Genomic DNA, 23,341 nt, shown 5'->3' with positions numbered 1-23,341 from the left:
TGCATGGATCCTTCCCTCTCATTCTACCCCTCATCAAACTGTCTAGCCTCATTTGGGATCACCTTTCCCCAACTTACCCATTCTTAATGTCCCAAGAGTAGTGAACAATAGATAGTTGCCAAACCCTGTGGGATGTCATTCCTTTAAACCTTGACATACCGTTACATCATGTGGAATGACCTTCAGAACTCTGGAAAGTTCCTCCTTAATCCTAATATGCCAGCTCCCCTACGAGGTCTTCCTGAGTCTCAGCCAATGGCAAGGCCCCTATCCCTAAGGTTCCACTGTAGCCTCACACTGTGTATTAGCTCACTGTTACCACTTACTAAGACTTGGCTGGCGGAAAGCTCTGGCAAGAACTTGGACTACCTAGCTCTCAGCACAGTGCTTAATATGAGAAGGTGTTCAAAGAAGAACTGCTGTGTACATGGATGCATTAGTAAAGAAGCCAGAGGCGTAAGATGGGTTTGGAGGACAGTTTGAAGAGAGCTTCTTCACAGCCACTGGTATTAGCAAATTTCTCTGTAGATTTTGGCTGATCTGTTCTGAAAGGGAAGAAGTGTCACTCAACCGCGGTCACTCAACTCATACTTGGGTGGCATAACATGAAAAATGATGTTCTTGTTACAATCCATAGCAAACCTGTTCTCAGAACAAGACACAATTAAGAGAAGCCTGCCTTGGGCATTGTATGTTTATTAGGAGGTATTTATGACTTTTTAATTTTAGCTGGATTGCATAAAAATGTGGAGTATTTCTGTAGGGGCAGTTTGGTGGTCTGTGATGAGCTTCTGTCGCCCACATTGCTTGGAAGTAGTTCCCTTCTCAGCAGGGAAAAGGCAGTGTCACATCCTGCCTGCTGCAGTGGGCACCCTGAAGACCATTGAGTTCACAGAGCAGGGCCCTGGATTGCACTGTGCCGGAGCAGCTGTCTGACCACTTCGGACAGCATTCTCAGGATTTATGCTTCTGGCCACTGTGCTCCAGGACCTGTGGTCTGCACCATCCCCACACTGTTTCCGAAAAGGAGCCTCTTTTTCTCCATAATTCTCCGTAGGGTTGCTCACAGGAACAAGCTTCCATTTCTCAGTTCAATTCAACAAACACACTCTCCACTGTGGCCAGTGCTTTGGGTCAAGCCCAATCCTTGAAAGTGTAATCAGTAATGGTTCAAATTAACATTGTCCTCATCTGATGGCCCACACAGTGTATTGATCCTAATCTACTTTCCCTTCTGTTTGTTGGAATTAGTGGATTCAGAGTAAATATAGCAACAATACATGTAATACCACTGCCAGTGGAATAAACCATTGCAGATGACCTGTGCGTTCATTGTTAAAGTGTGACTGAGAGATCCTTGAACCTATTTTATTTTTGAGCAATTGAACCACATTATTCTTTTTCCATTTTTATTTCACAAGCTTGAGTTACTAGCGGCAATCTTTAAATCAAATAGTTTCTACTACAAAGCAGGTAGTTAATGGAATGTGACCATTCCACAATCGCATGTTGACGAGCAGTCAAGATGCAGAGTTCACTGGGGCAGTGCAGAGCTGCTGCATGAATCCGCTGTCATATTGTCAACACTGCCCACACATTTCCTCTTGCAGCTTTGCTTAAACACACCAAAGTTGAAAAATACTGGTAGAGCGACATCAATCTAGTAATGTAGGAGAAGGATTCTACAGGGTGCCGTTAGTGTGCTAGTACTTGGAGACAAGATGTCTGGGGAAATAAATTGTCCAGCATAGTGAAAGTGTTAACCTAAAGTTAAGATCAGCACAGTTTTGTATAAACTAAATATGTACGCAGTGTACTGTCACTGTAGGGAACAAAAGGAAAGAAAAACGTTCAGCATTGAAACTATGCGTTTAGTAGATCAGCATGTGCAAAATAATTTGAACAATAAAAAATTGTTTCTTGTTTGTAAGAGCAGAGAGGTAGGTGGTTCCAGAGTTTGTTGATTCGGCAGCTCAATAAAGTCGTCAAAACCTAGATTCTTTGATCTCCCTGTGATTGCTGCAAGCTGCCTGGTATCATTGTCCCCAAGGGGGGTAGTTATGAGCACAGTGCCTGTGCTGTGTGGCAGCAATGTCCCTAGCATTTCAATGCCACCCGTGAAAGTGTCCATGGGAGGGTCAAGCAGAAGCCTTCCTCTACTCCCGTGGGACTGCTCTTGCAGTCAGGCACCCAGCTTACAGTGGGTTTTCCTCCTGTTCTGGTTTGAAGCCTTGGCCATCTTTACATTCATACCCAGGGCTGCTGTAACCACTTAATATAAACTGGGTGGTTTAAAACAACAGAGATTTATCACTTCACAGTGCTGGAGGCCAGACATTGGAAATGAAGAAGTCAACAGGGCCCTGTACTCTCAGAAGCCCCAAGTGAGGGTCCTTCCTCATCTCTTTCCAGGTGCTGGAAGGTCACTGGAAATCCTTGCAGTTCCTTGGCTTGCTGAGGCATCACCCAGTCCTTGCCTTCATAGTACCAGGACATCCTCCCTTGTATTGTGTTCATATAGTGGTCTTCTTAAAAGGGCACCAATCACATTGGATTAGGGGGCCCACCCTTCTCCAGCATGACCTCATCTCTCTTTTTTTTTTTGGTACCGGGGATGGAACTCAGGTCCTTGTGCTTGAGAGGGAGGCGGCGGAACCACTGAGCTAAATCCCCAGCCCATGACCTCATCTCTTAACTAGTTCCACCCGCAGTAACCCTATTCCCAAATCATTCTGAGATTCCAGGAGTTAGGACTTCAACATGTATTATTATTATTATTATCAACATGTATTATTATTATTATTGTTACTGTTATTTTGGAGACCACGAGTCAACCTTTCAAATACTTAGTACCCTTAGTAAATAATTAGTACCCTTAGTAAATAATTCAAGTTTCTGAGGTATCAGCCAACTACTTGGAACCTACTGAGCACATGTTATGGGTGCTAGTTTAGGTGAAACTCAGTTTCACCAGTTTACACACACACACACACACACACACACACACACACACACTCACTTCGGTTTCCTAGTCTATGATTTTAGCCTGTATCTGAGGCACTTAAAAAAATGCAAACCATATTCTCTCTATTAGCTGTGTTTATTGTCTTGTTTCTTTCTCCTGATGGCTGAGTTCTAATAAATAATACGAATAATACTATTCCACATTTGCGTAGAAGTTTTGTTGATATTACTTTGTAAACACACTTACCTCTGAGCTCCAATTAGGATGATGACATCAATGTTCTAGGTGAGGAGTCCACGGCACTGCCAGGGCAAGTGCCCATAGATGCAGAGTGAGTGAACAGGCAGTGGTGACTGCAGTCCATACTTTGTGACCCTCTGAATTAAGAGACTTCCAAATAGCCTGTGCCCACTGTCAGTGTTAGCATTGCGTGGCAAATATTTGCATCAAACACACGTTAGGTAGTGTTCTGGTCGATAGTGAAGAGAGATACAAGCCTACTTTGTGTTTATTGCTGGTGATGTCAAGGAGTTAGAGATAGTTGATACTTTAATCTGTCTTTCCCACCAGAATATGTAGGAAGAGCGCCCTATCTCTGTGCCTGGGGAATCCCTGGCTTCCTGATGATCCAGCAACTACAGAGAGTCAGGTCTGTTTCCACCAAGGCCAGTTCCATGGCATCTTCCTTCCCACGGCCAGTACAACACGCCCACTGATTGTCAGGTATTTTGACACTTTCACTTACTGAGGACCAACTGACACAGCAAGACTGTGATAGGTGCTTTCGTTCTTTTATTGCACTCCATTCTTTTATTTTATTCTCACAACAGCTGTCAGCAGTAGATATTTTCTCCACAGTGAAAAGTACAGTTTATGGCGGTGCCATAGACATCATGCCCCAGTTCTCTTACCTAGTAAATGTTGAAACTGATTGATTTCTCAAACAGACCATGAGAATGCAAGCCGCATCGTTCAGATGAAGAAACTAAGGGAGAGAATGCTCATACTTTTTCACTTTTTGGTGCATTCGTATAGGATGCTCAGTGTGAGAGATACGTGGCAGCTCAGTGAGACAGCTTATCCAACAAAACCACTTGGAGCTATGTTGGCAGGATGCTCTGAAATTGGAATGTGGAACTCATTTTAAAAGATGCCCATGAAGGACCTATCAGCTCTAATTTATAGCCTCAGTACACATTGCATTCCTGCCACTATGAGAAGCAGCCTGTGTAGTAAAGACCCAGTATACTTGGTATATCTTTCTAAAACAACTAAAGGTCTGTTTCCATATTGGAAAACAGACTTTTGGATAAAATAAACATTTGCTGCTTTTTAGAAAAATGTCCCCCCTTTTTACTTCCATCTGCTCATTGCAAACAAGAGCTAATCAGCTGAGCAGAGAAACAGATGTGCTGTGACGGCTCCCAAAATGGGTCTCTCTGCCCGGCAAAGGGTCCTCCACGGGGATGGTTGCCATAACAACCAGCTTACACCAATGCAGAGATATTGCAAGCTTTTTGCAACCACTCTTACTTCATTAATTATGCCGTTTCTAGCTAAATGATAACACCGTTTCCTTTGGCACTGCCAGGAAGAGAGATGACGAATGAGATAGTTTGTGCTGCGGGGTTGAGGAAGCCATAAAACACTACTGTGCTGAAATATTGTTATTGTTGTTATTACCATTTTATTTTCTAAGCTGTAGCTAATGGGCTTAGTTCCCAAAGAAGACTTATCATTTATTGAGTGCTTTGCATGAGTCAGGCAACTAAGTGCTTTACATGTATTAGCTGAATTATAATTCTCAGAACAACCCCATACAGTAAGTACTTTTGCCCATCCAGTGTTTTAAATAAATAAGTGACAAAGTAGCTGTTCTTGTCGTGGGCAAGTTACTAGGTGATGCCATCAGAATATGAACCCATATATTTGGCTCTATAATCTTCACTCTTAACTACTATACTATAGCAAATTACTTAATTGTGACGTTTCATGTACCAGATAAAATGTGAGTCTTGGGATGTTTTGTTAAATTTTTACCTTATTTTCTATATTTAAATTATTTAAACAGAAAACGAGTGATAGAGGAACTGACTCTCCAAACATTTATTCCCAAACAGCAGAGTTTGTAGGCAGAGATATGCACGTCACGGCAAATTGTAGACACATCCACAGAGGTGGGGGCGGAGGGAAGGCTTTTCTGTTTGGGAGGGTTGGTACCGGGTATCAAACTCAGGACCTTGTGCTTGTGAGGCAGGTGCGGCACCACTGAGCTAAATCCCCGGCCCCAAGGTTGAAGTTTTTAGAGATAGAAGAAAGAAGTACATAAAGTTGTTTTGAAATGAGAATCCTGGTCACAGGGGCTTACCCCGGGAATTGTTGTCAGCTCATTAGTGGAGATAGTGTGTGTCTAGCAAGTGTGCAGGTGGCTACCTGTCCTCATGTCGTGTCACTAGCTGTACTTGTGTGACTCCTGTAGCAAGCTGCAGTGTGGACACATTTCCTGTGGTATTTGTTGGTGCCACCATAAAGCCTGAAAGCCTTTTCTTCCTGGCCTCCTAGCTCTATCCTATTAGCGTCAGACATAAGTGACTTCGTTTTGGTACCAGTAACTTAGTTCAGGAAAATGCAGTGTTCCAGTGCACACTAGAAGCCAGTATAATTAAATGCCCAAGGGAAGCATGTGGAAACATAAAGCTCCTCAGGATTGAATTTAGGAGATTTGAATTTTAGTCCTACCTCAGCCACTGTTTTTTAAAACATGATTGTGGCTCAGTTATTTTAACAGAAGTTCAATTTGGGTAAAAAGTTGAGTCAGATCTGGGAACAAATGATAGATACCTGCTTTACCACTGACCTCAGGCAAGTTACTCAGTATTTCTGATCAGGAAAATAAAAAGCTGCCTCAAAAGACAAAATGAAATAACATGCTGAAAGCATTTGAGTCAGTACTTGGCATAGCAAGTGCTGTAAAAAATGGTGGTGTTATTACCCTGACTCCTATTTCTGCCAAACCTGTTCTCATCTATAAAATGAAGAGCCTGGCTTAGGTGGTCTCTGCCTCTAAGGTCTCTTCTAGTCCACAATGAACACTGGCAGCTTTGAGGGGAAAAGCTTCCCTGTTCTCACGTCCCACCACGCTGGTGTTCCCCGGATAGCGAGGGTGGGACCACACCAAGCTCTCCATAAGGTGAACCGAGGATGACACAACCTTTAGGGTCCATGTCCATGGGCCTCTCTTAAAAGACTAGGGAGGGTTGGGGTGTGGCTCAGTGGAGGAGCACTTGCCTAGCATGCGCAGGCTCTAGGAACATCCCGGCACCTCCTCTGCCCAAAGACTGGGGATTCTTGGGACCTGTCTGCTAGTCCTGTCACAGTGGGGACATCAGGCCTTGGGAGCTTACGAGATACACTTGAGAGGCTGAGAACTTCAGATCCTTGGCCAAAAAGCCCATGTGCCTCCCCCAGCAGCGTCCATCACTAAGATTCTGTGACCTTTGTGGATTCCATGGTCCCTGTCTTAGGTGGACCCTGCTTATTTTCAGAGTGGCTCTGCCCCCTAAGGCCAAGGGGTACTAGGGGTGTGGGTGGTTGAAGGGCCCACACCAAGGGTGGATCACTGGGTGCAGATCCCCTTTTCCCATCATCTCGAGACAGCTTCCCTTGCAGCTGGAGCTCTGTAGGCAAGTTGAGTCATATGTCAAGTGTCGGTGTGGAGGTGGCGGCAGCCCTGTGGGCAGAAATGACACATCATCTCCCTCCTCGTGGCAGGGCTAAGTATAGGAGAGACCCATCTGAGGGCCTCAGGTCCCAGATGTGCAGAGGCACATGCGGCCTAGAGCAGTCGCCTGACCTTCTCTCCACGCAACACTCACAGAAGCGTCAAAGCCTCTTCAAGGACACGTACTTCCCAGGCTGTCCTCTTGCCCTTCTCTGGGGAGTTGAGAAGAGCCAAGGCATCCACTGTTTCCCCTTCTTCTACCGGTTCTGAGGGAGAAACATTTGCTGACGGAATGTTATAGTCGGCCCAACTTTGCCTGAACTGTGCCTCAGTCTCGAGATGGCTTTCTGTCCTGAAAACAGAGGATCAGCCCATGGCAGGGATTCCACACTCTAAACTGTCAGAAGAAAGACTAGGGAGGTAGGAGTAGGCATTAGGAAGGGGACCGAGAGGAGCCTTGGGATAGATGGTGCAGCAAGGGTGTGTGTGTGTGTGGACACGCTAGTATTTATATCATGCTGTCTTCTGGCCCAGGGATTTTCCACACCTTTTTTAGTCTTGGAAAATTAAACAGAATCACTCTCTGATAGGAACACACGACATTCCCAAGGACATCCTGATTTGCATGGTGTCCTCAGCCCAAGTGAGGACACAGCCAGAGACTACTTGCAGACGAAGGCGCACCACAGCAGGAGCATTTGGAGGTTCTGTTTGAGGGGCCTGCCTTCCTATTTTTCAGACACATCACAAGTTACTTGCTTTGTTCACCTTGGGCAAGTTTCTTAACCTTTCTGAATTTGTTTCTTTACCCCGGGGGAACAGTGACTGACCTAACAGGCTATAGGGCCTGAGTTGTAGAATCCCTCCTCACTCTGTCCTTCAGAAGCTCAGTGGGAGGCAGAACAAGGGAGCGCAGGGAAATGATCAGCCTCAGAAAATCACTTGCTTAATGCTTACATGGGTGCTCATGGACTCACCAAAGGCGGGGTCTCTTTGGTGGTCACCTAACATTCTCATTATGAGAGCTCCGGGGATGTGCCCCACTCTGGGGGAGAGAGGGTGCTGCGGAGTTCACTACCAGGTGAATAAGCTGTGTGACTTTGCTCGAGTCAACTCACCCCCCACTGGGGACCTCAGTTTCCTCTTCTGAAAACTAAGGAGGTTGAATGGAAAGGGGTCTCAAGGCCCACCTCTGGGGGAGGAAGCCCCTGGAGCAGGAGGGCAGGGCTACACTGCCCAGATGTTTTTCTCTAAGAGCCTCCTGAGTCCTAAGGACACACACTCTGGAGTGGGGTGTGCCTTCACAGGAGCGTGTGTGGACGTCCATCCTGATTCAGATAAGGGGATCTGTCAAGCCGGAACGGAAGACTGATGTGTCCACAGGACCTGGGGGTGGGGGGTTAGGTGCAGACAGTTGTGTGCTGCCCTCAAACTGGAAGGAGTCCCCATCCATCTGCCACGAGCCGTGGTGGGAAGCTGGTGTTGTGCAAGCTTGGTCTCAGTTTATAATTTTTCTGGTCTTATTTTGCTAAAGACCTAAACTGAATATGACAATCCTGGGAAAAGACTTGTAAAACATCACATTTAATTAGAGACCTTTCTGAGAAGTTTAGAAGAACAGTCTAATTTAAGTGGTTTCTGGCCATTTCTCAGTGTACAAAATATAGATTCAATTGTACTCTTAATTTGAGTTTGATGAAAGAATAAAAAAATCAATTCCAGTTCATTTAGTTCACAACCTTTTGCAAAAACACCTCCAAATCTCAAATATATCCTCTCTTGAAGTTACATTTCATCCTATGGAAGAGACTTCATTTGTTTATTCAGTATTTCAGCTTGTAACAGTTTCAGATGTTGGTGTGTAAAACTGATGAAAAATATTTGCCAGTGAAATATTTATCACTATAATTTCCTATTCCAGAGAAGAAAAAAATTTTAAGAAATCTTTATGATCAATAACATTTCACAATTATGCTATGTGGATTGTATAAGCAAAATTAAGAATCCTATTTGCCTTCCTACCTCTTGGCCTACCTTATTTCCCGTTCTATTGCCTGCATTTTTGGGCTCAAGGTCAGCCAACGATTAATAGCTTTAGGTCTGTTTGCCTTGCTTCTTATTTAGCTGAATTTAGCTTTTGAGATAACAGCACTTTGCCTGTACTTGAATGAAATTTTAATCTCGACCTTTGATTATAATTTTGGATTGCACAATCTATTCTAGTAAGGTGAGAAATCAGAGTATAGAGGGCAAATCTAATTATGTTTTTAATGATGTTTAAAAATATTAGGAAAATAATGTAGTTTGGATAAGACCTCTTCTATTTTGATTTAGAAAATTGTTTTTTAGTGGAGAAAAACATAATATTATTTATTAGGAGAGGAAAAACACATTATAATATTATTTGTTTGAAAGCATTGGTTCAAATCACATTATGAAAAGATTTCAGCCCAGTAGTTTTTTGATATATAATTTGATAAATGGCTTAAGTTAAATACCTCATTGGGAAAATCTAGGCTTTCTGAGGCCTGGAGCTCCTATGTGGACTTTTTCTATCCCTGTTATTCTAGTCTAATCCAGATGTTCTTTTCAGATAGCAAAGACCTTGAGACAAGGAGAGGCTGTTCCTTCAGGTTCTGAGAGCCCAGGGCTTTCAGAAAGAGGCAGAGGGTGGTTCTCACCCCTGTCTCGGGAGCCTCATCAATGAGACCTCTGAGATAAAACTTCAATTATGGATCAATTATGGATCCCAGTGCCTGAGAAAATGAGAGTGTTATCAAAGCCTTGTGCTTATAATAGGAAGGGATAGAGTTGGAAGGGAATGTCTTGCATTGTTCTTGTATCATTCTCATGAGAACCTAGTTTTGAAACCAAGATACCATCTTTATACTGCCAACTCATTGATAAAGAACCCCAGTAGTCCACAGATATCCTGGATGAAGGAAGTGTATCCTGGAAACTCTTCCATATCTGCACTTATAAGACAAAAACGTAAAACAAACAAGAAAACTACTCCTTTAAAAATAGAAATAATATAGACAATAAAAATGAAAAAGGTCTTGAGAAAATAAATAAGATAAATATTACCCATAGGTCAATGACTGGTGCTATCTACATTTGACATTTTTATGCTGTAAAAAAATTGAATAACCTGCATATCACAAGCAGGCCCACAAGAAAGAGGTTTCTCAGTTTGCAAAGGAAGAAGAGGGGTGAGAGTAAATATTTTGTCAAAATCATCCAACGAGGGGGAGACAAAACCTAAATAAAAATGCCCAGCTCCGGACATTGCTGTGTCAGCCAGAGGGACACAGTCTTTCCTTGACCAGTGCTGGCGGTTGTTTATTCTCTGCCATCTTCAGCAGAACTCAGCTGATAGGGCAAATAAGGAGATGGTTTGTGTCAGAACAGGTGCGTGCTCAAATTGTGGGCCTCTCTCCCTGTAAACTCGTGCAGGAAGAGAGGAAGGAGAGACTGGGAGGCTTCCCAGGCCTGTTAGCCTGACAGGGTTAAAAGAAAACCGCCTGGCAATCAGAGAAAGCAGACTGCTAGCCTTTGCTCCAAAGTGTGGTTGAGTGAAAACTTGTCTCTTGTCCTTGGTCCCCTTCAGAAAGAAGTTTTTTGGAAGCTAAGGTGGGTACAGTTGACATTTGGGAAACTAAAGCCCACCTCTTGGTAAAATGGCTATTGGTGCTGTGCACTGAGGATGCCAGCACATACATACTGCCAGTAATCCCCCGCATTTGCTTTTCCTCTTCCTAAAACAAGCAACAGAGTAGTCTAAATGCACCAGAAGAGCCATAAGTTTGCATTTCAAGGTAGGAACCCAGACATGCTCCATTAACTAGCTTCCAAACAATTGCTCTTTGGCTGAAGCTCATCTTCCTTAACAGAGGCATTAGCACAGCATCCAGCATCTTTTCATAGACTTTAAGACCTTCTACAAAATATTGGCAGTAAAAATCCGCTCTACGTTCTAGCCATCCTGTCCCTGCCCCAGAATAACCTACTGTTTACTCGAGCAAATTTGCATGGGGATGTCAGCTTCGAGCTACTACTGGACCCCAGGATCACTTGCTTGGGGTTTAGATCTAAAATGGCCCCCCACACCTGAAGTGTTTAGAGGGTGACTGAATAATGGGGCATCATAGCTGACTGTTAGGAGATGGGGTCTCTCCTTAGAAAAGGCAGGTCACTGGGGGCATAGCCTGGGAGGGTTGTGTCTTACTTGCCGGATCCTGCCCTTGTTCTCTGTTTCCTGTCCACCCTGATGATCACAGCTTTCCTCTGCCAGACCCTTCTATCGTGCTGCTTCTACCTGCAGTTAACTGACTATGCAAGGACAGAAACTTACAAAATGCAAGCCAAAATAAGCCTCTCTTCCTTTAAATTGCAGATGTTGGGCGTTGTGTCTCAGAGGAGGAAAGATATTGGGAAATCACAAAGCTATCACTATTTAACTTAGCAGAATATATATTTTATTTATTTGTTTGTTTGTTTGTTTATTTTTGGGGTGCCAGGGATCGAACTTGGGACCTTGCACTTGTGAGGCAGGCAGTGGAACCACTGAGCTAAATCCCCAGCCCTAACTTAATAGAATACTACTGTCATTGTGTTAGAACTTATTATATGGCAGCAGTTTGTTTACTTGTCCTTTCTCTTGTCTGAATTCCAATTGTGCCCTGACAGTTATAGTAGTAGCCCTGTCACTGGGTAAGCTGTTCAATCATACTGTACCTCAGGTTCCACAGCCACAAAAGGAGATAATGGCATCCACTTCCCAGAATGATAATGAAGGCTAAATTTCATATTTGACTTTCTCTTCCCTATTCATGGTCACAAAATAATTATTTGTGAATTATTTTACTTAGTGTAATTTTCATTAAATTTCCTTTGGGAGACTGCGCTTGAAGATTTATTGTGATTTTATCAGACTGAGCTGAGGATAGTGTCTGTAAACTTGTGAAGAGAAATTGAAACCAGGAAACGGTTGTTGAGTCTTTTATGAACACCTGAGGAATATTAGGATGTTTCCAGTTTCACATTTGGATGTGTTCTTGGAATTGTCCTCTGTGTCCCTTCCAAGATGGCTACAAGTGGATTTGAATCCCTCCCTAGAATCATAGAACAGGGATACTGGATGCTCCTTGTCGTCCTCTAGTGTCCTGAGCATTAGGGTCACATATCCTTTACTGGAAGTGTTTGTTAGTCCTTTACTGGATGTGTTACACTGAGCACGCCGATGCTGTTAGGTGCGTCATTTAATTGGTAGAGGCTTACTTTACACCCCAGTTGGCCACAGCTCCTTGGGGGTGTGTGTGTGTGTGTGTGTGTGTGTGTGTGTGTGTGTGTCTCCTGCTCTCACAGGGTCCATTACAGTGTCGTGCATGGGCATAGTGAGCTGCCTACTGATTGATAGCTCTAAAATTATGTTTGTCCCACAATTGTGAAAATGACATTTCTGAAAGGGAAGGTGTTGAACAGCCTTCTCTAGAGATCTTTATAAATCATGTAGCATTCTCACCTGATTGGGGTGAGGAAAATGAGGTCTTCAGGGGCAATAGAACAGTCTCTGGTTCCAAAATTGGAATTATTTGAACTTTAGTTTGAATGTACATTTGAAAATAATGTGTTAAAAGTATGACAAGATATTCTATTCAGACAGGAGGGTGGGCAAGCCAAAGACGCAGGTAACTGGAAAAATGCTTTCCAGTTCTGAAACTAGAAGAGAAAGGCAGAGGGCAGTGCCGAGAGCAAGAGCCCAAAGCCCAGGGAAAGACAGTCTGCACATTTTGCTGGTTCTTGCAAATCCAATGAACTAGGTAGAAGAGAGTATTAGCTTTTTATCACTGTCACAATAATATCAGAAATGTAGGGACTGAGGATGACATGAATATCTTATTGTCTTAGTACATTTTGTGTTGAATACCTGAGACTGGGTAATGATAAAGAACAGAAATCTGTTCTCTCACAGTTCTGGAGGCTGGAAAGTCTAAGGTCAAGGTGCTGACATATGGATTGGGCCTTCCTGTGCCCTTACATGGTGGAAGGCAGAAGAGAGCTTCTACTCCTGTAATCTCTTCCTCTTGTGGTGTTGTTCCATTTGTGCGTGGGGCCTCATGCCCTAAACATCTTCCCAAGGCCCCAGTCCCCACACTGCTGCACTGAAGGTTAAGTTGCCAACACGTGAATTTCGGGGGACATTCAGACCATTGCACTTACAGTTCTTTAGTTCAGAAGTCCAGTGAGTCTCATGAGCTATAATCAGCTTCTCCCTAGGCCATGTCCCTGGTGTCTGAGATTATAAAAGCTCCAGCTTTGCACCCTAACCTGCTTTTCCTTTTCTCTTCCTCCCCTCAGCAAATACCAATTCTATTCTGGCCATTGCTCAGCTCCAACATTTTGGAGTTATTCTTAGTTCCTCTCTCTTATAAGCCCCATCCAGCAAATCCAATTGGCTCTACCTTCAAAATTACACCCACAATCTGATTGTTTTATACCATCTCTCGCCTGGATCGCTCTGTAGTATTTATAACTGTTTCTTTTTCCTCTTATGTCCAACTTGTATCTGTCCTCAGCATAGGTGCTGAAACACATGCAGAACTGCGGTTCCTCCACACTCTGCAGTCAGTTGTCCCATCTCATTCACAGTAAAAGCCAAAGATGGCCGGAGGGGGCAGCCCTACCTCGGTCTCCCTGAGGTGCTGCTTGGTCACCATTCATCAGCCCTCTGCCTGCCCTAGCTAGGGATCATTGTGAAGGTAGATTTCACATTACACAGAGGCACCTACTTCTTCTGAGTTCTTTTGCCCATTTGGCTGTCTTTCATCCCTGCTGTGATAGTCACAGGCTGAATTGATGCCTTTTTATTTTTGCCTCCCTCAAAAAGTTGATAGAAATAGAGTTCTCTGTAGGGGGTTCAACTCAGGGTCATTTTCTGGTTCTGCTGCTCTCACATCCAGTCAGACCAATAACTGCAGAGGCAGCTGCAAACCAGATGTCAGGGTGCGAGGAGAGGGCAGATGTTCTGAGAAGAAAGAATGAGGTGGGGTGGTTCCTATTTTTCGTTAGCCCGGCAGTCTTCCGACACCCTCTGCTGGGTCTCAGTGTCCCTGTGGCCTACCTTCCTCCTCTTCTGCATTTCCCCTTGGCTGTAGCCTTACTATCCACGCCATTCCCCTAAGGAGACCCTGAGGTGTCCCGGCTCCTGCCCATGGTCTGCAGGGCTCAGTTACATTCCTGGGGATGTTGTGTGGTAGCCAGGCTTCTCTGAGAACATGTGCTTCTTACTGAATTCAGCAGTTCATGGGAAAATGACAGGCAAAGCCTTTCCTCAAAGGACAGCAGTATAGGGACTGTACTACCATGCTTCTTCTTGCACTGATCTTGGTACTTAGATGGCACAATGCATTTAAAAAATAACATTTTCCTATGAATGAATCTAATTTCTCATTCTTTATGGCTGAGTAATATTCCATTTTATAGAAAAACCACATCTTTATCCAGTCTCCAACTGATGGGCAAATGGGCTGTTTCCAAGTGTTAGCTATTACACACTGTGCTGCTATAAACATAGGTGTGTGTATATATCACTGTGATATGATTTTTTAAATTCTTTTGGAAAGATACCCAGCAGAGGGATGGCTGGGTCCAATGGGATCTCCAGTCCCAGCTCTTTGAGGTATCTCCATATTGATTTCCACAGTGGTTGCACCAGTCTGCACTCCAACAATGGAGAAGGGTTCCTTTCTCCCCACAACCCCGCCAACATTTGTTATTGTGTGATTTCTTGATAGCAGCCATTCTTTGTGGGGTGAGGTGGAATCTCAGTTTTGTTTTCATCTGCATCTCTCAAATGACTAGTGATGTGGAACATTTTTTCATATATTTACTTGCTGTTTTTGCTTTGTCTCAGAAATTGTTCATTTCAGATGCCCATTTTTGAATCGGGTCCTTATATTTAGGGGGGCTGGTTGTTTTGAGTTCTTTATATTTCTAGATAATAGTCCTTTGTCTGAGGAGCAGCTGGTAAAAATTTTTTTCCACATTGTAGGTTGTCTCTTAGTTCTGTTGATGGTTTCTTTTGCAGTGCAGAAGCCTTTTAATAAGATGAGATCCCAGTTGTTGATTCTTTCTGCTAGTTCCCGTGCTACTGAGGATTTGTTCATAAAATCTTTTCCTATGCCTATGTCTTCAAGAGTTCTGCCTAACATCTTCCAGCATTGATGATATACTTCTAAGTGAAATAAATAAGTCACACACATGTAAATACCAAATAGTTTCTCTGGTGTGAATAAACTATAATAGTACATAAGGTCCTAATGAGATAATGGACAATGTGAAATAGGAAGAAAGGGGCTAAAGGTGTAGGGAAAGTGGGAAGGGTAGGGGAAAGGTAATAAGGGAAAAGAAAAAAATATGAGAAAATGAAAAAATGGAAAGGAAGTATTTGTAAATGGGGAGGGGAGTAGGGGGTGAAGGGAGGGCAGGGACAAGGGGAAAAAATGAGAACCAAGACCTGTCATGTAAGGGTACAAGATCCCAATGATGAATGTAACTGTACTGTATACCTAAAATGTACCAATAAACTCAATGAGGAAAAAAAGAGAGGTCTCTAGAGAAACAATGGAAAAAAAATAACAACAATGAAAAACTGGAATAACACCTTTAAAAAAGTTATGAATGTATCAGTTGATAAATCGGTCACATATGAATAAACCCTAGAAATATACACATCTTATTATTGCTGGAATTTTATATCCGAATAGTCAAGGAAACAGAATGGGGCTGAATCGGCCAAGGGGCATTTTAGGACAGCTGAGGTGGCAGTGGGTTGATGTGTTGTGTCCTGCTTTTGTCTGATAGGTCATTGCTTGTGAACAGCAGTATGACTCTTCCTATGATGCTCGCTGTGACGTCTGGTCCTTGGGGATCACGGCGATTGAACTGGGGGATGGAGACCCTCCCCTCTTTGACATGCATCCTGTGAAAACGCTCTTTAAGATTCCAAGGTAGGACACACGATGGCGCCCTTGGCTCATTAGTGCTTTGGGAAAGTGTCCTTAGAGGGGCAATAGTTTCTACGCAATTTCTCTCCAAACCTGAGAAAACCTGACTGCAAAATATATTTCCTTTGGGGGGGGGAAGTTGTGTGTGTGTGTGTGTGTGTGTGTGTGTGTGTGTGTGTGTGTGTAGTGGGGAGTTGGGTATAGGGAAGGATGTTCCTGAAAGATAACATACCCCAAAGAATAATGGAACCATGTAACAATTACATAATTTCAGCACTGCAATTTTTCTGAGATGTTCATTTTTTGGTGCTTTTCACAAGAAGAATACAAATGCAATTTAGGATTGGGTAATCTGTGTAAACACTGGTGCTTTCTTTTTAATTATGTACTTTTGCAAGTATTTGGGAAATGGGGGGGGGCAAAATACTCAGAGTGCTGTATTCACTCAAACCAGCACTGAAATATGTCACAAAAATGTAGCATCAGTCATTTCTCCTACTCTTCACTCCTTAATTTCTGACTCAATGGGAAATCCTGACACAAGAAGTGTGTTTGAAGGGTATTTAAATGCAAGTATATTTCCTGGGCTATGTATTCATTAGGGGTTTGTAGGAGAGGTTTGATTTATTTTCATGGGAATGGGGCTGATGTATGACCACCTTGAGGCTCTAGTTAGGGAAAATGAAGCTTTTTTGGGCCCATCAATCCAGCTAGGGTACTGATTGATGGATTGTTTATACTTTCCAAATTTCTCTTTCAAAGGAAGGCTCTGGACAGGCTGGGAGCCATTTAACTGCTCTAACAATACAAGTATTGACCTTTCCTTATCTGCACAATCACACAGCTATCACAGCCTTTAAAAATTTCCCCTGATTGCAATTTGCATTTCTGATTAGGCCTATTTATATGCAGATGAGGCTCTCAGGCGTTCTTCATCATAATGTTATCAGTTTATAGCTAATCCGGAAGTGAACAACCCCCAGCCACTAATCCAAAAATGATTCCCACCCAAGTCTGGGTTAGTCTTTTTGCCTCTTCCAAAATACAAAAAAAACGGGTCCTGGTGTTTTGAAGAGCAGAGGAAGCTCTTAGCCTTTTCAATTAATAGTTCTGTGAGCATTCCAAAGCATGGAAGAATACGGAAGCCAAAAGCAGCATTGTATTCAGTAATACACAATATAAAAGGAACTGAGAAATAGGATCTGGAATGATTGTGTGTGTGTTTTGACTTCCAGGCAACACAGTAACCCACTATTCAGGATTAAAGTGTGGCTTCTGATGAGCAAAACAGACATACTTTTAATACGAGATCATCTACTTGGGTCTATTTATTTTCTGTTAGTGTGCATTTGTGTACAGACCAACTGTTCTAAAATTTCATATGATAATAAATGTGTGGCCGCTAAGAAGGAGCATGCTCTAGTGAGTGTTTAAATGGTCCCTTCCATTTCAGGGACTCCACTTAGCTCACTTGTGTGCCCAGCCAAGCCTCCGATCTCTAATTAACTCTGTTCTCTCACTCGACTCGCCTCTTCCATCTTGGGAGAAACCTCCAGATCTGGACAGAAATAAGGAAGCCCCCGCTGCCTGCATCAGGGCAAGTGAGACCCAGGAACCAGGCAATTGCAGTGAAAAGATCCTTAGAGCAAAGTAGGCTGAGGCTGCTTTCCTCCTCTTGTGAAGCTCTGGTCCTGTTACCACTTTGCCAGTGATGGCTGATCTGATGGAATGGCGTGGTGGGGTGGGGTAGTGTGGGGTGGGTAGGTTTCAACAGTAATGGGCCGGCAGGTTTGCAGTGCACTTGTGTGTGCTCAGCATTTGGCACTGTCACAACCCAACTGGGCTGGCCTGACCCTCATGGGCAGGAAAGAGAAAGTTTTATTTTTCACATATTGGTGTGTCTCGCTCGTATAACTTTTTTTCCCTCCCCTGAAACCAGGGGAAGATTTGTTGGGTTTCTGTTTACCACGTGATTTACTTAAAAATTATCCTGTCCATTAGAATTGCAGTTTTGGTTGTCCAAGTGCAGGTGTGATGAGGTATGCACGTGTGAATGTGTATACTATTTTAATTTTGAGAGCTAAAAGCATATCTTTTTCTCAGAACAGCTCTTGATGGAGGATGGGTAAACTAAACACTTACACATTTTAAAAAGCTACTCAAATTATTTGCTTCTGTGTTACATGGGGATCTCTCTTTCTCTCTGTCTCTTTCTATCTCTTTTCCTCTCTTCCTTTTCCTAATAGAGAAAAGCAGATAACAGTGACAAAAATCTTTTAATCATTTGGCTTCAGAATTTTGTCTTTTCTATTTGAATGCATTTTCAGTGTTTTAGAATTATTTTCAATTAAACATTGAGGTCCCTTGCCGGGTACTCTGGGAGCCAGAATGCTGTGGTTTCCTCCTCTGAATGTCCTCACTCGCTGCTTCCCTGGAACCCTTTCTTATTGGAAATATATCCACTACCAGTTATGGGAAGAAAAGAAAATCTTGACGGAGTCAGGGAAAGAAGTGGCTTTCACAGGTTATAGAGGATTTGAGAGTTAATGAAGTCCTGGTTACCTGTGAGATGAGGGCTTCAGATGTCAACAAAAGTGGCAGTGACAGGTTCTGTGGGCACAGAGAGAAGATGAAAAGCAGCACCTGGCTGTGGCTGATCTGTCTGTTTACAGACTCCTTGCTCTTCCCACTTGTGCCCCCGCCTGCCTTCTCCTTTCTCCTGACCTTCAAATTAGAAGATGACACACAGGGTAATTGTGACCTGTCTTTGAAATACTGTGGGACACAAAATCTATCCTATGCTGCGAACACATGGAAATTATCTGCTGATTGGCAGAGCATTTGCTATTTGCTGAACCCTACAGCGTGTGTCATCTTGTCTTAATGCCTTTGCTCCAAATAAAAGTCACCCTTCCTGGCTGCTGTGGCACTGTCTGCTGCTATTTTTCTCCAGTATTTAGAAGAGAGTGAAAACCATTTCTCTGAATATCAACGCATTCAACTCTTCGTGACTCTTTCTTGAGGACTCTGTCAACAGCAAATTTCAGAGGCTAAGCAGTATCTTGCAGATGACCTGTGTATATATTTTTCCTTAAAAAGAGATCTGGTTCATAGACATAATTGCAAGAACCAGTAGAGTTAGGAGAAATGCGCAATTATGTTGGTCTCTTGACAACTAGATATCTTTCTTTCACTTAGGGTCTTTGACTAATGTCTCCTTCAGCCTCCACAGAGGGCCTCAGAAGGGGATGGGGACCCTTGTGAGTGTCTTTACAGGAGGAACACTGAAAACCACACTGCCTGCCCTTTTATCCAAGGCCGAGTTGCCGCTGACTTTGCCCAGAGTCTCCTGGCATCCTGAATGCTTCCACTTTGTTCCTTGTGGAAAAATGCAATCTATTTTCAAAATCCCTGGCAGAAATGCCTCTGGCTGAAGCACCTGAGTCCAACTGGCCTGAATATTCCAGTCCTAAAGGCTGTGATTACCCCTTCCTATGGAGAACTTTCTCTGCAGTATTCAATTTAAGAAAATAAGAGCATGTGATAATCTCCCCTTCACATTTCGGCTCGTTTCCCTCACTAAATCTAGGTTGTTCCAGTCATCTGTCCCCAACCACATGAGCTTCCTAGGGCTGCTACAGCAGACAAAAACTGGGTGGCTTACCACAACAGACTTTTATTCTCTGGCAGTTCCAGGGCCAGAAGTCTAAAGTGAGTAGCTCCATAGGGTTATTCTCCCTTCGAAGTCTCTAGGGAAACGTTCTTCCTTGGCCCAGACAATTTCTGGTGGTCTCTGGTGCTCCTGAGCTTGTGGCAGTGTGACTTCAGTCTCAGGCTGCATCATCATGGCCATCTCCCCCATGTCTCTGGGTCTTCTGTCCTGTCTCTTTCAAGATCATTAGATTTAGGGTCCATCCGAATCCAGGATGAATTCATCTCCAGAGCCTTGCCTTAAATAATCGTATTTGCAAAGACCCTTATTCCCAATGAGGTTACCTTCTCAGGTTCTGAGTACAGGTGTTTTAGAGGAACCATCATTCAACTCACTACACACCAAACCGATTTTCACGTCTACCCGATTTCCTGAGAAACTGACTGGAGGGCAAATACAAGACAATTAGCTCAGCAATGAAGGGAAAAATAGTAATAGCTAAGATATTCCAGGTGCTAACTATGTGGCAGGCATGGTGCCCTGCGTTTCGCTAACATGTGCATTTACTTCCTGCAGTGACTGCAGGAACTGCATATGTGACACCATCAGCCTTTTTTCCAGATGAGAGGCTCAGAAGCCCACTGAGGCTCAGCAGCCAGCACCAGGTGCTGCCCTTGCAGGGGAAAAATGATTTGAATCTGAGATGTTTGACTCCAAAGCCCACAAGTTTTGCCGCTACATTGAAAAGTGAAAGGCCGTCCTTAAATTGTACTTAATACTTGATGAATTATGTGCTGAGCTTTGAAGGGGCTGGCGTATACAAATAGGGTAGTCTGACCTTTTAGAACCTCTCACTCCAGAATCCTTCCTGGCTCCTAATTTTAAACTGACACCATCAACTTGAAAGTTAGAATTTATATTAGCACCAGTGATTGTGTCAATTAAGGAAACAATGAAAGAAAATCAAATGTCATCATAGAAGAAACGAACATCCTTTGTTCATTGACTCACCACCCCAACCCCAGAAATGCTTTGCTTTGCCAAGCGCTCCTTCAAGCAGCTGTCTCTTATTTCCGAATTTGGAACACTTAAGATGAGTGTTTGCAGTAAAGCTTTGCAGAATGTGCTGTGTAAAAGCGGCAGGGTACTTTGGGAGAGCATTCTTGGTTCCCATGCCCATGCCACTTTCCTCGCAGACCTGTGCCCGCCATGCCAGGCTGACTTCTGATATAGCCAGCATTGACTTCTCCATGGTCCTCCTCTTCTTTTCCTGTTCTTTCAGTAGAAAAGCTTTCTCTGGGATCTGGGGGAGCTAGGAGTCTGTTTCTGGCATCTTGAGCTAGAATGCATTTTCTTATGAAAATAGCATTATACATGGGTACTTAGGAGGAAGTGATATAATAGCTGATGCTCTCTACTTCGGGTACATTATTAGATTTTTATGGCTAAATAAAGTTTTATAGCCTAGTGTGAACACTGAGACTCTACGATAGCATTATGCTTACCGAAAAAAAGTTTCCAAGTTCTAAACACAGTTCACCGGGAATTTGGGGACATCCACGTCCTTTACCCTAGGCTGCCTTTTGTTCATCTAAACTCAGGCTTGGGTTGGCTTTGAGAATTACAAAGATAAATAAGACAGAGCTTTTACTCTCAAGGAGAACATAGTTCTACTGTTCCCTCCCTGTTTGTTGGTAGACATGAAATGAGCAGAATTTGGGTAAAGAAAAGGAAAGGAAGTCTGACTTTAGGAATCCGCGGTTGGCTTCTCTTGGACCTCCTGGATTCTGTGGCTTGGTGGGGCTTGGGTGGGAAAATCACTCTTTGAAACATTTGCGAGTCTGTTTGAAACATCTCAGGGACTCAGTGTCTACAATTGACTTATCCTAGGTCAAAATCGTTGAGATGAATTTTCATCTTACATAGGCATTTTTTATGGTAAAGATTCTTTTGATTCTGCCTTTCCTAATTCATAAACCAAAGCACTCCCACGCGAGAAGCAGCAGTCCCTGTCTGCTCCTCAGCTGCGCAAAGATACAGAGGCAGCGGGGAGCCCTGAGTCACCAGTAATTGTCTTACTATAACAGAACTGTCACAGGACATTTTCCCTTCAGGCTGTGAAATACAAAGAAAAGAAATTAAAACTAAACTATTGTCTTTGAAGTGTAATGAGTGAGGGGTTGTGGGTGCTTAATGGCTGGATTTGCCTCTGGGAGTTTTGGTTTCTTGTCACCAACCTAGGTCTCTTAGCTACTGGCCTTTTAAGCAGTGAACCTTTACAATCCCAGCTTCACTCTGAAAGCAAGAAGTGCTAGGAGAATTAGCATCATTCAGCATTTATTGAGTGTCTAATAGCAAAAAAAAGTTTTGAAATATTCCAATAGAAAAACAATTATCTTTTATGAGCCTTGTTTTTGGGAAGATTTCAGATCCCATTGCAGTGACTGTGGCCGACATCCCTCAGGATGCCCTGAGTGTGTGTCCTCCCCTCCCTCCCTACCCTCTGCACCCAGGACTTGCCACTCCATTTCCCTGGGAGCCCAGGAGCTGGAGGCCCCAGACAGGAATGGCCCAGAAGGCTTCTTTCCACTCTGGAATGCGTTTCCAGATTCCTTTTTAATTTGAGTTGAGCAGTTGGGGCCATTAGCTCCTGTGGAGGTACAGCTTGCTGCTCCCTGAGTCCTGGCAAGCAGGGGGAGTTCAGTTTTGCATGGTTTCAGTCCGGGTATCTGGTGGCAAAGCAGAAGCGTGCTTCAGGGACTGTGAATCTCTATCCACATGCAGAGTCAGAAATAAGCCCACCCAGCGGGAAGGGAAAGGCCAGAGTTGTGAGGTGCTGATTTTCAGCACTATGGGTGCTTTCTTGCTCATTGCCCTGTTTTCATTTTGTTGGCACTGTTCACTTTGGTTAATTCCAACTTAGCTTCCAAATGATGGAGAGATGGGCAAAGAGAACAAACAAGGAAACGGCTCAAAATAGTACTGAGGAACTGATGCACCCTGGCTTCCTCTCCACTCCAGATAAAAACTAAGAACTAGGGTTGACTTTGTGGCAGGGCAGGGGCAAGACAGGGGATGAAGAGAGATGAGGCAGAAGCCTGGAGGAAGCTCTTCATAGCTGTTTCTGTCCATTCTGGAGACTCCTAGATCAGGTGAACCAGTGCGATTAGAAGGAAAATACAGTGTGTGGTCAAGTGTGAATGTTTAAACCAGCTATCTCCAGATTGTAACAAAGTACTCCCAAACTTAGTTGCTTAAAACAACCATCATTTATTATTTCTCAGGAGTCTGTGGGTTCTCTGGATGGTCTTGCAGTTCTTCTCTGGGCTTACACATACATCTGTGGTCAACTGGAGCTGGCTGGTCTAGGATGAGCATGGGTGGATGGTGTGAGGGGATCACTCCATGTGCTGTGTCGTCTTCCAGCAGGATAGCCAACATTGCTCCCACACTGGTGACAGGGTTCCGAGCCTAGAGACAGGAAGTGGCAGAGAACTGGGTCCCTCTCATCATCAGTTTACTGCTGTCTTCTATGGTCCGTTTGCATGGGCCTGACCAGCAGCTCCACCATCTTCTAGCTAAGTAAACTTGACCAAGCTACTTCATATCTTTATGTCCCTACCTATAAAACGGGGGTATAAAGAGTGTCAGTCTCATAGTTACTGTGAAGTTATGAGTGCCAAGTGCTTGAAACAGTACATAGTAAGAATTCAGTTTATGCTGAGTGCTACCAGAGAAAAGATCTCAAGGGTGTTTTTAATTTTCTGAGGAATTTTCTTTTGCTTGTAGTTTAACAACTAAAAACTTGCATTCAAAAGCAGCTATCCAGACCCTTCTCCATTGCTAGTGGGAGTGCAGACTGGTGCAACCACTATGGAAGTCAGTATGGAGATACCTCAAAGAGCTGGGACTAGAGATCCCATTGGACCCAGCCATCCCTCTGCTGGGTATCTTTCCAAAAGAATTAAAAGAATCATATCACAGTGATATATGCA

At 43.6% G+C, this 23,341-nt stretch overlaps 1 protein-coding gene across 1 annotated transcript in view; it reads left to right on the top strand.

The window, feature by feature from the left end:
- Myo3b (myosin IIIB) overlaps positions 1 to 23,341 on the top strand; it is a 453,146-nt gene that overhangs the window by 60,489 nt on the left and 369,316 nt on the right. The window contains exon 8 of the mRNA XM_010606961.3: positions 15,552 to 15,697. Within this exon, the coding sequence (XP_010605263.1) occupies positions 15,552 to 15,697 (146 nt within the window). The remainder of the gene's footprint in view (positions 1 to 15,551; positions 15,698 to 23,341) is intronic.

This window comes from Fukomys damarensis, unplaced genomic scaffold (genome assembly GCF_012274545.1).
Source record: "Fukomys damarensis isolate Sample0158 unplaced genomic scaffold, DMR_v1.0_HiC HiC_scaffold_26, whole genome shotgun sequence".
Lineage (NCBI taxonomy): Eukaryota > Metazoa > Chordata > Mammalia > Rodentia > Bathyergidae > Fukomys > Fukomys damarensis.
Note: the sequence above shows the minus strand (reverse complement) of the source record. Positions and strands in the feature narration are given on the sequence as shown.